This window comes from Mastomys coucha, unplaced genomic scaffold (genome assembly GCF_008632895.1).
Source record: "Mastomys coucha isolate ucsf_1 unplaced genomic scaffold, UCSF_Mcou_1 pScaffold11, whole genome shotgun sequence".
Taxonomy (NCBI): domain Eukaryota; kingdom Metazoa; phylum Chordata; class Mammalia; order Rodentia; family Muridae; genus Mastomys; species Mastomys coucha.
Genome location: NW_022196893.1, coordinates 25,592,190 through 25,608,681, shown reverse-complemented (window position 1 = coordinate 25,608,681; position 16,492 = coordinate 25,592,190). Strand labels below are relative to the sequence as shown.

At 44.8% G+C, this 16,492-nt stretch overlaps 1 protein-coding gene across 1 annotated transcript in view; it reads right to left on the bottom strand.

Moving 5' to 3' along the window:
* The window catches only part of Tmem117 (transmembrane protein 117), a 471,810-nt gene that overhangs the window by 453,912 nt on the left and 1,406 nt on the right, over positions 1 to 16,492 (bottom strand). Inside the window, exon 2 of the mRNA XM_031353693.1 lies at positions 8,365 to 8,667. Coding sequence (XP_031209553.1) covers positions 8,365 to 8,641 — 277 coding nt within the window. The 5' untranslated portion in view covers positions 8,642 to 8,667. The remainder of the gene's footprint in view (positions 1 to 8,364; positions 8,668 to 16,492) is intronic.

The following is a 16,492-nucleotide window of genomic DNA, read 5'->3' as shown; positions in this document are numbered from 1 at the left end:
TGTGCCGACTTCCAGAGTGCTAGAGGCTTTTCTGTGCACAAGAACCCAGCCCCAGAGGCCCAGGTCGTACCAGGGAGTGCCCAGGTCCTGATGCTGCGGATGATAGAGAACCCCATTGTTGACAGAGGCCAGGTGGGAGCTCTGTCTTTAGGGAGTTCTAGACATGGGGAGGAAAAGGAAAGGCCACCTGCACAGACAGCTGGTAGATAGCTAAGTGGATAGACAAACAGGCAGACAGATGGACAGACAGACAGACAGAGTCTTAGTTTCATTTCCATCACTGTAATAAAAGCACCCTGACACCAAAGCCAGGTGCGGAGGCCCAAAGGCAATGAACTCACCCCAAAAAGTGTTCATGAGCAGTGAGGAAATTACTCATTGCCGATGATGGGTGGCCATGTGGGTCTGGAAGAAACTCCCACTCATTCTAGAGGAATACCTGGGGCAGGAGGGGTGAACGGGCACAAAGCCTAGGTTTTAATTTAAAAAACTTTGAGACGAGACCAGGGAGCAGGAAACACAGAACATCCCCATCTTGGCTGCGAAGTGCATGTCATGACTGTGTGGGGCTTCACTGTGCGTTGGCTCCTGGGACTCGGGTTAGGGCTATGTGACAGGCCTCTGCAGTGTCACCTCATTTAGGAGTCTTTGCCTTAGGCCATTGTGTAGAATTTCCCCAGGTGTGATGGTTTGTCTGTGCTCTGCTCAGGGAGTGGCCCTATTAGGAGGTGTGGCCCTGTGTGAGCAGGCGTGGCCTTGTTGGAGTGGGTGTGGCTTTATTGAATGGGTGTGGCCTTGTTGGAGTAGGTGTGGCACTATGGACATGGGTTTTAAGACCCTCATCCTAGCTGCCCGGAAGCCAGTATTCTGCTAGCAGCCTTCAGATGAAGATGTAGAACTCTCAGCTCCTCCTGCACCATGCCTGCCTGGATGCTGCCATGTTCCTGCCTTGATGACAGTGTACTGAACCTCTGAACCTGTAAGCTAGCCCCAATTAAATGTTGTCCTTATGAGAGTTGTCTTGGTCATGTGTCTGTTCACCCTAGGGTTTTAGCAGTAAAACCCTATCTAAGACACCAGGGAAACAGAACAAAAGGGAGATAACAAGTAGCTAAGTGGATAGACAGACAGAGTCTTGGTTTCATTTATATCGCTGTAACTAACCCTGACTCACACGAGGGCTCTTTTTAGTCCTTCTTTCTCTGCCCAAGTTATATCCACAGAAGCAGATGTCCAGCATATGAATGCATTTGACAGTGGGACATTTAGCGGGGTGACCGGCTGAACATAGAAACCTACACCAACGTAAAAAGAATCTGCCGTCAGAGTGTGGAGGAAGAGCAAATGGCCCAGGTTAAGCTTACTAAGACGCCTGCATAGTCTTCATGACAAGTGGCCACTGCCTGTGGGCTCACCAGACAGCAGGACCTTCTGTTTCTCCTCCTCCTTCAGCCCCAAGATGAACAGACTGCGAGGCATCCCACCCAGCCTGCCTAGCTACCTTCAGTCCTGCCCTGACTCTCATAGCTCAGGTCTCATTAGCTCTGCAAGCTTCACATTCTCATCCAGCTTTACCATGCATTACTCCATCCCTAGCGCACACTGGCCTGAACGCTTTGAAACCCTAATGAACGAAGGTGGCTGCTGAAGGACCCTCCTGTCTCCTTCATTCCTATCTCTCCCTTTACGCACACCTCTGATTCTTCCATTGTAACTATGTCATCATTTCATAGTTTCTTCAGATTTTCCCCAAACTCAAAGGCTAAAGAAGTCTAAAGTTACCGCACTGACTTGGACCCAACCAACCTTCGCCTTCTCTCTCCTCATTCTCAATACAAACCTCTCAAGACCTCATTCCACACCAGCCCTGTTTCTCCCTATACCACCACACACCCATGCTTAAAAAGCCAATGGATCTTCATCTCCTTTGCTCCCACGGTTCACCCCATGCCCTGACCTCTGTAAGGAAATCTGTGCAGCATTTCTACCTAACCCCACCTTGCCTTAGCCTCCTTTGAGGCCCCACCTGGGCAAGAACACTTCCTTTCACCTCCCTAGCTACTATAACCTCCCCTCTTGGATTCCCACTGCACTCAAGGTAGGCTATTCATTTGATACTTGATACGCATTTCCTTCTATTATCAGAGTATTTAATTTTTCATGCCTATGTATCTTGCCTCTTTAACCAGATTTTAAATTCCCTAGCTCATATTTTATGAATAAAGAAATGAACTCTGTTCTACAGTTTCCAAGAAAAAGGCACCATCAGCAAAATCAACATATGAAAGGTGAAAGATTTCCGTATCTAGTCCTTGAAATTTATCGAACACTGGGGATCGAGCACAGTTTAGACACTGAGGATCACATGAAAAATAGCAGCATAAGATCTGCTCTCATCAGGCTTATGGTATAGCCTGGAGACAAGACATTAATGAGATGGGTGTGTAAATAACAGTATATATAGATTCTGTTGAGGGATGGGCAATATAAGCAGGCTGTGCTGGCTAGTTTATGTCGACTTGCTACAAGCTAGAGTTATGTGAATAGAGGGAACATCAATTGACAAAATGCCTTCATAAGATCCACTGTAAGGTATATCTTAATTAGTGGTTAATGGCAGAGGGCCCAGCCCATTGTGGGTGGTGCCATCCCTAGACCAGTGGTCCTGGTTCTATAAGGAATGCTAAGAAAGTCTTGATGAGCAAGCCAGTAAGCAGCACCCCTCCATGTCCTCTGCATCAGCTCGTGCCTCCAGGTTCCTGCAGCATTTGAGTTCCTGTCCTGACTTCCATGATGAAAAGTGCTGTGGAAATGTAAGCTGAGTAAACCCTTTCCACCCCAAGTTTCTTTGGTCATAGTGTTTCATCACAATAGTAACCCTAGCTAAGACACAAGCTTAGAGTCATTTCCACGTGCTACCCATGGCAACCCATTCTGAATCTGCCTGCCTTCAGCCTCTTCCAGCTTCAGCTGGGCCCTGCCTTAGGTAAATACACAGAACACTCTTGTTGCGAGAGATGGACAGCTCCTTCAGCCAGAGGTCCCATGACAATTCTTTAAAGGGGCAGTGTTAGAGAGGCAAGGTGAAATGGACCAGGGATCTTTGAACATGTCAGGAAACAATAGTACAACATGGAAGACATAGTAGGAAAGAATCTATCTTTGAATTTGTTAGTTGCAATCTTGGTAATTCTAGATCAGTCTATTTATAAAGTTGCTTAAGGCCTTTTTACATTGTCTCCTAGAAGTGCTCTCTCATGAGTCAGACTTCGCAGGTTCTTTAAAGACAAAAGAAAATGAAGGAAGAAAGGGTTGGGAGGTGGGTGTGAGTCCTGAAGGCAGTAGGTACAGTGGGGAGCGAGAGTAAGCAAATGGCATTGTAGGAAAGTCTCAAAGCACTAATCAAGATATTATATCTTTAAAAGGATGGCAGTCAGGGAGCTCACTCTTGTGCTTCAAGATTACGTTCTGTCCTCTTATGAAATTAAGACTCAAAAAATAAAAATAAAAATAAAAAAGGAAGTGCACTTGTCTCTCCCCACCCCACCCCACCCCCGCCTGCCTGCACAAAGCAGAAGAAAGAAGAAGGCACTCAGTAAATGTATGCCTTCAGCAGACATAAGGCAGCAGAACCCTAACACTCTGCAAAGGAAACTCTCATGGGGAGAGTGAACTCTTCATTACTGCAGACAACCAAAGGAGTACACTTTCCATTGCCCCTTCTGCCTGGCTCCAAGGCATTTCAGAACTCAGTGAGGGCAAGCCAGCTCACAGAATCAAAGCGCATTATATTCTCCCTCCTTTCCTTGACTTCCTGGTTTCATGACCCATGTCCTAGTGCACAAGTGGTCAGGAATAATTTTAATTTATTTTTAGAATACAAATTAATTATTTAATAAGCTTAAGAACAAAATTAAATTCCCTTTGTGTTTAATATTATACACACAATTTCTCTATCCATGGGTAGAAAATCATGCCAAAACATACTATTTGAATTCATATTGAGAAAAAAAAAAGACTAACATTTATCCAAGCAAACAGAGATCCCAGAGAGTGCAAACTGGAGATTCAATAGAGCTCTCTTCTGATAAATCTTTATACAATGTTCAACGAGAGTTATTCCTGAACTAAGAAATCCTTTTGAATGTGGTCCTCAATCACATGCCCCTGTTAATATGAGAAGCCTGTAATCCCAGATCTTGGGAGGCTGGGATAGGAATATTGAGAGATCAAGGCCACCTTGGGCCACAAAGCAAGACCTTGCTTGGCTCAGCAGGAAAATCATGCTGCTTCCTAGACAGCTGTAAAACTGCAACAGTGTATCTCACACAAAACTAAATCCATGACCACTCAACCCCTTAGATAGGTGCTCACTGGACCCCTATTTGGATGTAAATTGATAGTATCCAGTTGTTCTGTTGGCGTTTACTGAGAAGAGATAACAAAGCACCTGAGAGACTTAGAGTGGACTGAAGGGGACATTTTATCCAATATGTAAATCTGGCATTTTATTAGAGAATTACAAAAGGTGAAACTGCTTGGCACAAAATTGTTCTGATCACTCCATAAACCATCCTGGTATTTCTGCAGCACAAGGTTCTGTGCGTCATTTACCTTTAGTCTCCTCAGCATGCACATGCCATCACCAACATCAGCAGCTTGTATCCTCACATCATTAAAGGCTTAAATATAGCTTTTTAAAAATGAATTATGCATAAGGGCTGGTTATCTGGGAACCAAGACAGAAACATTTATCACGCATCAAGCCAATGAGAACTTGCATTTAAGTTTGGATTCTCTCCCACAAGGCTGCAGGCTATCGGCTGAGGGCACCCTACCGCAGTGCTTTGAAACAAGTAGACGACTTTGCAACAAGAAGACAACTGGAATAATGCAGGAGGGCTCGAGAAAGCAACTCAAAACAGGTGGACTGGGAAAGGAGTTGGCTGAGGTGTTAGGAGAGGCCCACAGTAGGACTCTATGGGAAGCACAGTGAGGGACACTGTTTAGGGGGACACACACTGTGCACTGTGGGAAGCCCAAGAGTCAGACAGGGGTCATCATCAGGAGCCTTAGCCATCAATCCAAAGAACTTGGATTCCATCTTGTGAATCACTTGACAGTATAGTAAAAATCACTCTATAATCCACATCGAATCAGGGGAGGAGAGAGGAGCTAGGCAGAGTGATTTAGAGTCTGTGAGCCAAGGAAGAAAGACTGAGAGCAGGGGTTTGGAGTTCACAAGAAAACTGGACCAGGAGTCCACTTGTCTCACTCACAAAACTTGCAAAATAGCTTTTCTTTCTTTAAGGTGCATCGTTTCAGAGAGTTTGAGTAAGGATAAAAGAAGAGACTGTCAGACTGAAGTAATAGAACTGACATTAAAAGAGGTTAAAATGAACTGAGACTCAGTAAAGTGACCACTGGAAATCTAGAACCCTACTAACGGGAGAAGTGATGTGCAAACCATGACTGAAATCTGATTTTAGTATAAGAGACAGAATTTATAAGAGAGTAGCTTGGCAAACTGTGGCAGTTGCAAAGTCAAACGACCCCCCTGTCTTATTGAGCCACTGTTTTTAGCTAGACGGTTCTCAATCATCCTTTTATAATTTGGGTGTTCTTCTCCAGCCTTAACATTCTGACCCACTGGCCATAACTACCGACTGTGTTAATGTTCCTCAGATGGCTTACAAACACCTCTAGCCACTGACATCCCTCTCCAGCACTCCCTTTCTATTTTGGAAACTGAGTCTCACATTCGCCACCCACCCTTAACTATTTATTTCTACACAGATTACTACAACCAGTGCCACGCTTGCTCCACATTTGACGTCTGAGCCAACTAACACTATGTTCCTGTGAACCCTCTGTGTCAACGACCTGTCCCTCCAGACCACAGGAGCATGTCACCCTAGAGACCACACCCTAGAAATCACCACTAAAGGATGACTGTTATTCAGCCACGCCCACAGATGTTCTCCCTTTTATTACTTCCATTTCGCTTGAGCTCTGGAATGCTTGACTTTCACTTAACTCTTCGAGTGCTTGCAGGTGCCATCCGGACTGTTAGTTCCCTTTCTGTCCAGCCACATTCCACCCCACCAGCTTGTGTTTGTAAAATGCATGTCCGAGCAATCCCCGCCACGCTTTCAGACCATTGGTCCCAGTGGCTGAGCTCTGAAAAAGAAAATGCTGAGCAATTCAGACCGGCACCATTCACACTGGTAAGTGCTTATCCCTGGTGGCTCTCTGTGATTGTCAGCAACCTGGCTGACTGACCTCCCTCCAACAAGTCTCCGAAACCTTGACCACATGCCTTGATGTTCCTTATCCTGCTACCTTCATTTCTGTTCTTTACAGGAAAGTGAGGGGTATCAGATGGGGGGATGCTCTCTTCCCTGCTCCTCCAACTCAGATATACCCACTGCAGCACTATCTTCACTCAGGCCCGCATTCAAGGAACAGGGGCCCCTGCTCTTGTCCCCTGTAAGGCTGTGGTTTCTTCCCGTATCCTAAGACCAAGGCCAAGGAGACCTTGAGAGACACGGTCATACCCATTTGTTCTGCAGATACGTTTGTTCTGTCGAAATCACCCCAAGACCCCCTACCTTAACTGTTATCACTGTTGAATATATTACACCTTTATTACCCGGCTCTTTATCATGCTGGTGCAGTATGCTTTTATTAAAGTCTCTTAGTGACTGACCAGCTGCAGCACTTGTATCTGACTTCATCCTCCCAACGCCTCAGCTTATCAAGTGTCGTATATTTACCTGCTTGGCTCCGTCCTCCAGAAGGTGTTTCTGAGAACAGAGGCTGCACCTGTTACGTGTTCTACCTTAGTGACTGGTGTGCAATAAATAAATGTCGAGTGGGTAACCATCCCTACTTCTTGACCAACCTCAATCAGGCAAGCAGTGGGAGCCAGACCTCACTGGATTAAGTGGGCCTCTTACCTGGGAGTTTGGGTAAAACTAGTCTCAATGAGTAACTGTCTACTGTATCATCCTGACAGAGCTCTAGGTCCCGATCCACTTCACCCCAGAGTCCAAAGTGAATTTCCTCCTTGGTATCTGTGAAATGGTCCATTATTCTTATAACTGGCTACTTATTCCTCAGGTTTTGTTTATGTTTGTATTTTATGTATATGGGAGTTTTGTCTGCATGTATAGCTGCATGCCAGAAGAGGGCATTAGCCCCCATGGGACTACAGTTATAGAGGGTTGTGAGCCTCCCTGTGGATGCTGGGAATGCTCTGAACTGCAGAGTCAACCCTCTAGCACAGCAGATCTCAACCTGTGGGTCATAAGTCCTTTGGGGGTTATATATCAGATATGCTGCATATTAGATATTTATAATTCACAGTAATGTACAGTAGCAAAATTACAGGTATGAAGTAGTAACAAGAATAATCTTATAGTTGGGGCTCACCACGGCATGGGGAATTGATTTAAAGGGTCACAGCATCAGGCTGCAGCACGAGAACCAGTCTGCTAACACTTAACTGTTACTTTTTAATTTAAACTAATTTTTCTGATCTTTGTTACCAAGAGATTTCTTAATAATATTCGGTTCTTTTCTATACTATACTATACTATACTATACTACACAAGTTCCAAATAAACATCATGAAGCCAAAGTTTTGGTTTCGGTTTTAGTTTTTTATCCAGGAGATAGGGTTAAGAAGTAGAGGTAAAGAAATGGCTCAAAAAGAAAGATTTATTGCCACAAAGCCTGGTGACCTGCATTTAAATCTTTGAACCCACACAATGCAAGAAGAGAAGCAGCTCCTGTTAGTTGTACTCTGAACACACACACATGCGCATACACACACACACACATACAACACATGCACACATACAACACATGCACACATGCACATACATACGCACACATACAACACAAGCACATGCACACACGCAAGAGCATATGCACACTACTAAGTAAATGCAAAAAGGCATTCTTACAATGTAAAAAATGTGCTCTGTTTGTAATTTCATGTGCCTATGTGTGTGTTTGTGTGTGTATATGGCTAGGAGTTAACTTATGTTAATGAAATGTGTGCTGTGCCTTGATTGTCAGAGGCACTGTCTTTACAATCTGCACTCTTGGCTATACCACGCTTAGGACTATTCCCATGGTTTTGGCTGAAGGCATTTTTTAACTTCATTGCATGACCATTTCCCTAACCATCAAGCACAGGACACTTAAAGAATCTGCCTGGCTACAACAGTTCAGAACACACTTAGCCTGGAGGACAAGCTGCAAGCATCTGGCACTGGATCTTGGAAGTGGACAGCTCTGGCTCAGAGAACAGAAAGGCAAGAGCAGCAGGGTGGCAGCGCACGGTACGGTACTTACCAAATAAGCGCTGATGGAACAGAAACTTGCCAGCAATCAGTCCTATGAGAATGGCCAGTAGCCATAGAAGCACCTTCAAAATCCTCCAGCCAACTCCTCTAGGGTATTTATTTGTTACAAATGAAAAACAGTTTCCAACAACAATAACATTGGCTTCTGTTTGGCTGTGGGAGACTGGGTCCTCCGCGAATATCAAGAAGTTAAAGAAGATGACCAGGTAAGCCACAATCATGCGAGACCAAGGATGCTGGAAATAGTAGCGGAAGTCTTTACCCATCCTTCAAGCCTTCGGTGCTGCTTGACCTGTGTAAGGAAAGACATCAAGTTAAAGCCAAAGACAAGCCAACTCTCTGTTGTTCAGACCTACTCAGGCCTGCTACACAAGAAGATAGGTAGGAAATACCACACCTGCCCCTGCCTATGGCACCAGAGCAAGTCTCAAGTGGAAGGAAGTTAACTCTGTCCTCAACTCTAATATATATACAGGTTTTTAGAGACAGGGTTTGTCTGCATAGCCCTGGCCATCCTGGAACTTGATCTGTAGACCAAGCTGGCCTCAAACACAGAGACCTGTCTGCCTCTGCCTCCCAAGTGCTGGGATTAAAGGTCTTCAGTGCTGCCGCCACTGCCCAGTTTATTTTTATCTCCTGTGATTTGAGGACTAGTATGCAGATAAAAGAGAAGAAAAAGGCTGGAGAGATGGCTCATTGGCTAAGAGCACTGACTGCTCTTCTGAAGGTCCTGAGATCAAATCCCAGCAACCACATGGTTCCTCACAACCATCCATAATGAGATCTGACGCCCTCTTCTGGGGTATCTGAAGACAGCTACAGTGTACTTACATATAAATAAATCTCTAAAAGAGAGGGGGGGGAAGGGACAAGAGAGGGAAGAACAAGGTTCAAAGCCAGGCTTGACGACACACACCTGTAAACCCAACACTTGGGAGGTAAAAGCTGGAACTTTATGAGTTCAAGGCCAGCTTGAACTACATACCAAGTTTGACACTAGGCTGGGCTACATGAGACCATTGTGCTGTCTTGTTTGTTTCGTTTTGTTTTTGTTTTGTTTTGATGAGATCATGACTACAATGACATGGCGGGGGGAGAGTACAACATCTTCGTGATGCTTTTAGACTGTTTACCTTATGACAATACCACGAAGCCACTTAAAAGATCAAGTGATGCAGAAGCAAACTGAATACATATTAACAAACACTCTGCCTAGATCCATCTCCGCACAGCGGTGATTAACTAATTTGATGGATATGGGATATGATTCCAAATCTATTTCTAGACATTGTCAAATGGGCATATGGGCAGGAAATTCCCTAAAACAAAAAAATACTTTTAGAGTCTGGTTAAATAATTTCAAGAAAGATTTAATATACCCAAGTCTATACTAAGCATTTCTCCCAGGGGTGGGGGTGGGTGGGCAGAGCTGGACCGTTGTGCTTCTGGGAGTGACACTAAAAGGAAGCTTTCCCAGAGAAGGACATGGCCAAGCTTGAGGTCCAGGCTAAGTGAGATGTTTCCTCAGGTGGAGATGGCAGAAGCCCTCCTCATCTTCCTCTTCCCCATCTTTCTTGGGACAAGGTTTTTCCATGTGTGTAGCCCTGGCTGACCTGGAATTCTCTGTAGACCAGGCTGGCCTCAAACTGAAAGAGATCCACCTGCCTCTGTCTCCCGGGTGCTGGGATTAAAGGTGTGCACCGCCTCCACCTTCTTAAGAGCTACCCACAAATCTCTTACATTGTAACTCCCACATTGGGCCTACTACTGGGACTTGTGAAAGGAGCTAATGACTACTGCTAGCACTCATTTTTGTCAACTGGCTTGGCATTCGGACTCAGCTATATCTGTTTCTTTAACCATAGTAACAGTTTAGTTACTAAATAACAAAAATAATAAGGGATATAATTTGACTTCCATTGACCAGCTCGTTTTTCTTCTTTCACAATTACTAGAAAAGCAAATACAAAACTCTAAAGGAAGAGAGCCTTGGCCATGTCCACACAGCTGTGCATTGGGCGTCCACCTACATCATTAGTATGTCTGTTTTGGGACATAACGACCCCTCTAAGTGCTGTTATTACCACTGCCAGCCCTTCATTTTACAGGGATGGAACTGAGGTTCTCCGAGTTTGTGAGTCACCACAGAACTGTGGTCTAGGTTTCTGGGGTCTGAGCCCAGGGCAAAACTACCAGCCCCAGGTTAGCTTCAGGTATTTGCAGAGGGGCCAGGCCAGCCCCACCCCCCCCAGCCCAAGGTTGGCTTCAGGTATTTGCAGAGAGGGGCCAGGGCCCACCCCCCCCCAAGCCCCAGGTTGGCTTCAGGTATTTGCAGAGAGGGGCCGGGCCCACCCCCCAGGGTGCCAGGCCTTGCATACTTTCTAGAGGTGCATTAGTCTCTAGAGACAAAGGAAGAAATGCTGAATTCTGTGATATACCCTTCTATTCCCAGGGGTGAAGGGTGAAAATCAAAAAGTCCTTCCCAGATCCTGAACACTTGGAGAAGCCAGGGGCAGGAGAGCATTGATAAAGTTGTTGTATAAATATGACTGAAAGTATAAATATGACACACAAGCCTGGAGTCCTTCAGAGTCAATGGGAGATCTGAGAACAGGCACCGGGGCTCGAAAACAACCTACTCCTGGCTCATGAATGTCAGTTAAAGCCATAATCTAAATGAATGAAGATTTGGTACGACTCTTCTTCAAAAAGCAACGTTAATACACACACACACACACACACACACACACACACACACACACACACACACGGCTTGACCTTAGAATTCCCCCAAACTGATAGTTCCTGCACCTTTGATCCACAAGCCTGCTAAGCAACATCAAGTCCCAGAAGATCTTCATGAGTGCTCAGCTCAGGAAAGCCTGTTCCTGGGGTCGGTGACTTAGAATGCTTAAGAATGGTGACTTGCACATAGCAAAGCAAATGGTGTACAACAAAAATGAATAAGATAAATGTCTGTGACAGTTGACTACCAATAGCCCACTGTTAACGAAAATTCATTCATGCAGAACCCCTGGAAGTGTCCAAACGCCGTCACCACAGAGGAACTCCCAAAACCTCACCCCAAGGATCCCATGTCTCATTAGACTCTCCTGCGTGCCTAGCAACACAGACACAGATGCAGGTGTCACCTAAGTCTCTCTTTTAGGTGACTGTACTGGCTGCTTTCGTGTGTCTACTTGACACAAGCTGGAGTTTTCACAGAGAAAGGAGCTTCAGTTAAGTAACTGCCACCATGAGATCCAGCAGTAAGGCATTTTCTCAATTAGTGATCAAGGGGGTAGGGCCCCTTGTGGGTGGTACCATCTCTGGGATGGAAGTCTTGGATTCTATAAGAGAGCAGGCTGAGCAAGCCAGGGGAAAGCAAGCCAGTAAGGAACATCCCTCCATGGCCTCTGCCTCAGCTCCTGCTTGAGTTTCAGTCCTGAGTTCTTTTGGTGATGAACAGCAATACGGAAGTGTAAGCTGAATACACCCTTTCCTCCCCAGCTTTCTTCTTGGTCATGATGCTTGTGCAGGAATAGAAACCATGACTAAGACAGTGACTATGCACTTCTCTTAACCAGTGATGTTTCTGATGAGGTTGCCACCAAAACCTCCTCTCTCCCCAAAGGTACACAGGTTGGGGCTGAGAACCCAGAGGAGAAGCACAGACTTTGACTCCTGTTTTAAAAATGAAATACTCTTGACTTGCATTGCTGTGGTTTTTGTTTTTTAAAAAAACTTCAAAATCTTGCTTTGTGGGCAATATAATGTCCACATGCCAGAGTCAAATGAGCACATTCAGACATTTTTGAAGACAGCTGCTGCAACACTATTTTGGGAGACAGAACTACATACAGTGCTGAGCAGGAACCGTACACCAGTGCATGATCTCAGTTAACTCCAAGCAATGCTATGAATGTTCCTGTCGCTATCATGTTACAGATAAGGGCATGAAAACGCTAAGCACTTGCCACCCATTAGCTTACAGACCCAACAAATGAAAAAGTCAAAAATGTAATGCTCAGGTCTTAAACGACCTTTCTTTCATTAGTGCTGGGGGCTGGCCCTACAATAAGCCATCTCTATCACGTTTCAAATTCACTTGTCCTTTCTTCCAACAGTTCAGTGCCTTCAATCCCAGCAGAAAGAAGCAGGACCCTGATATTGATCATTTCATCTCTGTATAAGAAACACTAGGATAGGTTTACTGTTTTTCTTATATCCAGAAGTTAAGATGGCACCTCCCAGTTCTCAAGCACTCACACCGTTCCTGGGCTATCTTGGCTCATCCCTTGTCTGTGACTTTAGACACTGAGATGTTGGATGTCTGCATAGCCCATGTGGCCCCGCTTTCTAGTCCTTTAGGTACCCTGATATGATCCAGAGTGCCAGAAATGTTTCTACCTCTGCCATTTATAATCAGCATCCCCATCCTAACCACCGGTTCATGCTGACCCTGTGGTTAGGAATCTAGGACTGAGGGTTTCTAATAGACGATGCTACTAGGCACACAGTTTGCAAATGTTTTGGTTTTGTTTGTTCGTTTTGAATTCTAATCCTACAACTGTATGTGGGGATGCCTGTATCTTTCTTCTTAGCAGTTCCTAGTGAAATCATCCACTTAAATGTTTAGCTTCTTCACTTGATCCTCCTTAGCGAGATCATAAGGGGCTATTTCCTTCCTGGGCAGAGCTTAGTGCTGAGTTAATAGTGGGTAATCAATAGATGCGAACTGAATAAACTCAGTGGAACACTCAAGACATAGAAGAGCTCTCTTTGTCTAAGATGGCTCAACAGCCATGTGACAGTAAATATCTGCTAAGGAAAAGAGAAAGGCAGATAACCAACTCTAAGCCTGCAATGATGTACAGCCCCTAACAATGTTGACCTCACTCCTGACCCATGCCACCAGCACCTGGCTCTGCACTATATTATCGTTGCCATCAGAAAGGGCTAACACTCATTGAGTACTCACTGGACACAAGATTCTATATTGATGAGCTTTGCAATCATCACTAATAAGCTGAATAGCTGCCTGGTAAGGAAAACACTCTTATTTTTCCCTCTCACAAATACTGATGCGAGGACTGAGGATTTAGTGCCTTCTACAAAACAGAAAAGCTCATCAGAGGTATGATAAATGTGGACCACACAGCACCCATGCCTTACACTGTTTTCTCTGCACAAAACTTTGCCCTTTGTGTGCAGGTTAGGATGTTTTCCAAAGGATTCACAATACTTCTAGGATGATGAGTTTATTGTTCCAAAGCCACGTGACTACTGGTAGCATAATTAGAAAGAACAAAGGGCCATGGAGATTGTTAATTCTTGTCTCTTGTTTCAGAACATCAGCGTAAATAGCTGAGTTGATCTGATGGCACTTTCAAGAATGCACCACTGATGTTGTTCAATGTGACTCTTAGAAGGCAAAAACTCCACACCCCTTAGTTCTCTCATCAGTGATGACAGTGGGGTAATGCCACCATTAATGCCATGGAAGCCTTTGGCTGTACACAGAAGTTGTAACAACAATATTGGTGAGTACAGGCTAAAACTGATCATTCATCAACTTCTAGAATAGCCTCAACTCTGAAGAGATGTGGATTTATCCCAGATAACTAAAATGTCACATATTTCACCAAAAACCAACATTCCAAAGGAGCATGAAGGAGAGGAGAAAGGACTTCCAGATCAAAGGAGTTTGTAAAGAAAATGCTTTTGTAAAGCCACTGAGTAGAGAATGTGGGATCAAAGGCTTCTGAAGAGAAGACTGACAGATGCCATCTGCAGAAAAATGGTGAAATCTGATTGTAATTCCAGAATAGCATTCATCTGTCATTTGTCCAACATCAACCACTCTCAGATGCCATGTACTGAAGTTACCTGCACATGGTCAATAGTAAATAAGCATTTAAAGATGGATGGATGGATTATGGTAGATGAAGAGATGGATGGAGGGATGGATAGATGGGTAGATGGATGGATGGGTGGATGAATGGATGGATGGATAAATGGATAGAAAATGGATGATGGTAGGTGGATTGGTGGGTAGATGATGGTAGATGGGTGGATGGATGGATGGATAGATGGGTGGATGGATGGATAAGTGGATGTATGGGTGAATAGATGGATGGATGGGTGGGTGCGTGGATGGATGGATGGTGGGTGGGTGGATGTGTGGATGGATGGATAGATGGATGGATGGATGTAAAAATGGATGATAGTAGATGGATTGATGGGTAGATGATGGTAGATTAATAGATGAATGGATGATGGTAGATTGGTGGATGGATGGATGGGTGGATGGATGGATAACTGGATGGGTGGATGGATGGATGGATGGTAGATGGATGGGTGGGTCAGTAGATGGATGGATGGATGGCGAATGAGTGGATGATGGATGGCTAACAGAGTAACCTTGGCTGACAGAAACATACCAAATTCCCATTCCAGAGAGAGTGGACCAAGGATGAAGGTTATAGATAAGGGCCCTGTTTCAGGGTCTCTGATGGTTTTCTTGTAAGGGACAAATATTAAACCCTTAAAAAGATAATGCTTTTTATACTAAAAGAGAAAATTAAAGCAGAGAAAGGCAACAGGGAGCATTGAAGGCCTCGGAGACGGGGAACCAGACCTAGTGTGCTTTAGGAAGTACAGGACATCTGAGGAGACTGCATGGAGAGTAAGAAAGAGAACAGGCTTGGTAGCGGGCTCAGGCAGAGTGAAGCAGGGCCAGGACACTATTCCCTGGTGTCAGCAGGGCCACAGTGCCTGCTGTTCCAAACACTCTGCAGGAGGGCAAGGCAAAGACGCAGAGAAGCTCAGAGAAGCTCGTGAGAAAGACAAATGCCCCATGACAGGTGGTGAGAGACAGGTTGAGGTCTAGGCAGTTTACAAAGCTCTGCTTCTAAAAACATACACATACACATACACACACACACACACATACATATATATGTATACACACACACACACACATATGAAGAAGAAGCACTGAGGTTTACTGGTGGACTGGATGTGGGTAGGGATGGATGGTCCAGGCAAAACTCTAGATGAAAGTGCCATTTCCTGAGCTGGAAAGCATATTTCCTGAGATAAACAGAACTTCAGCGGACATAGAAATACAGTTATTATTGACTTTTTCTGTGATATATATGTGTTGGGCTTGGAAAACACTTAATTTTCTCACAAATTATCCGGATTAGTCCTTACACCAACCATCTAGTGAGGACACAGAGATTCAACGAGGCACAATCTGCCCAAGGCCGTGTTGATGACAACGGACACAAACAAGCATACATGGTTCTATGCAGCCCAGAGAGATGCATGTACCCCAGTTAGCATTGCGTTCCCATCTACAAAGGATGGGAAGACCCAAACTTACTAATCACTCAGCACTTTCTGATGGTAAGCGGAGGAACACACAGACATGATAGACAGAGGGGTAACAGGCCAGTGTTTTAGAGAGAAAATGAGGATTCCTTGCCAGAGAGAGTTTGCAGCACCGGAACATCCAACTCCGTAAAAGGAGAGAAGGAAGAAAAGTGGATAAGCCAAATCCGTATATATGTCCTGGACTGGGCCTAGGTAAGGATGGGTCTCAAGAGAGACGCACATCTTCACCCCAAACTGATAGAGAAGTGGACACATATGAGAAGCTCTGCGGGTGGAGGCAAGCCTTGACTATCAAGGGGATGGGCTCCTTCCCTTTCACTTCAAAACCAAACAAACAAAGGGCAGGTCCAGGAGGAGCAGAGCACTTTGTATAACCCAGGGCTCATGACAGGTTTTATCATACAAACCCCAGTCACAGAAGTTCAACTGGGGCTCTCACTTTCAGTCCAGTCCAAAGACCACACAGCCTTTTAAATAAAGCACAGCTTTCTCAAGCAATCAATGTAACCACCTAAGTGCCTCTGGAGAGAGACGGGGATGGCATCGCTGGTACCTAACTAATTTGCAGGATCACATTCGTAAATCACGTCCTTTCTCATCACATTAGATCAAAGTTTAGTAATTTTCCTCCTCTGGTGTTTTTATATCTGCAGACCTTGGGACATCAATCATTAAAAAAGCAAGTTGTTTTTTTTTTTTTTTTTTTTTTTTTTTTT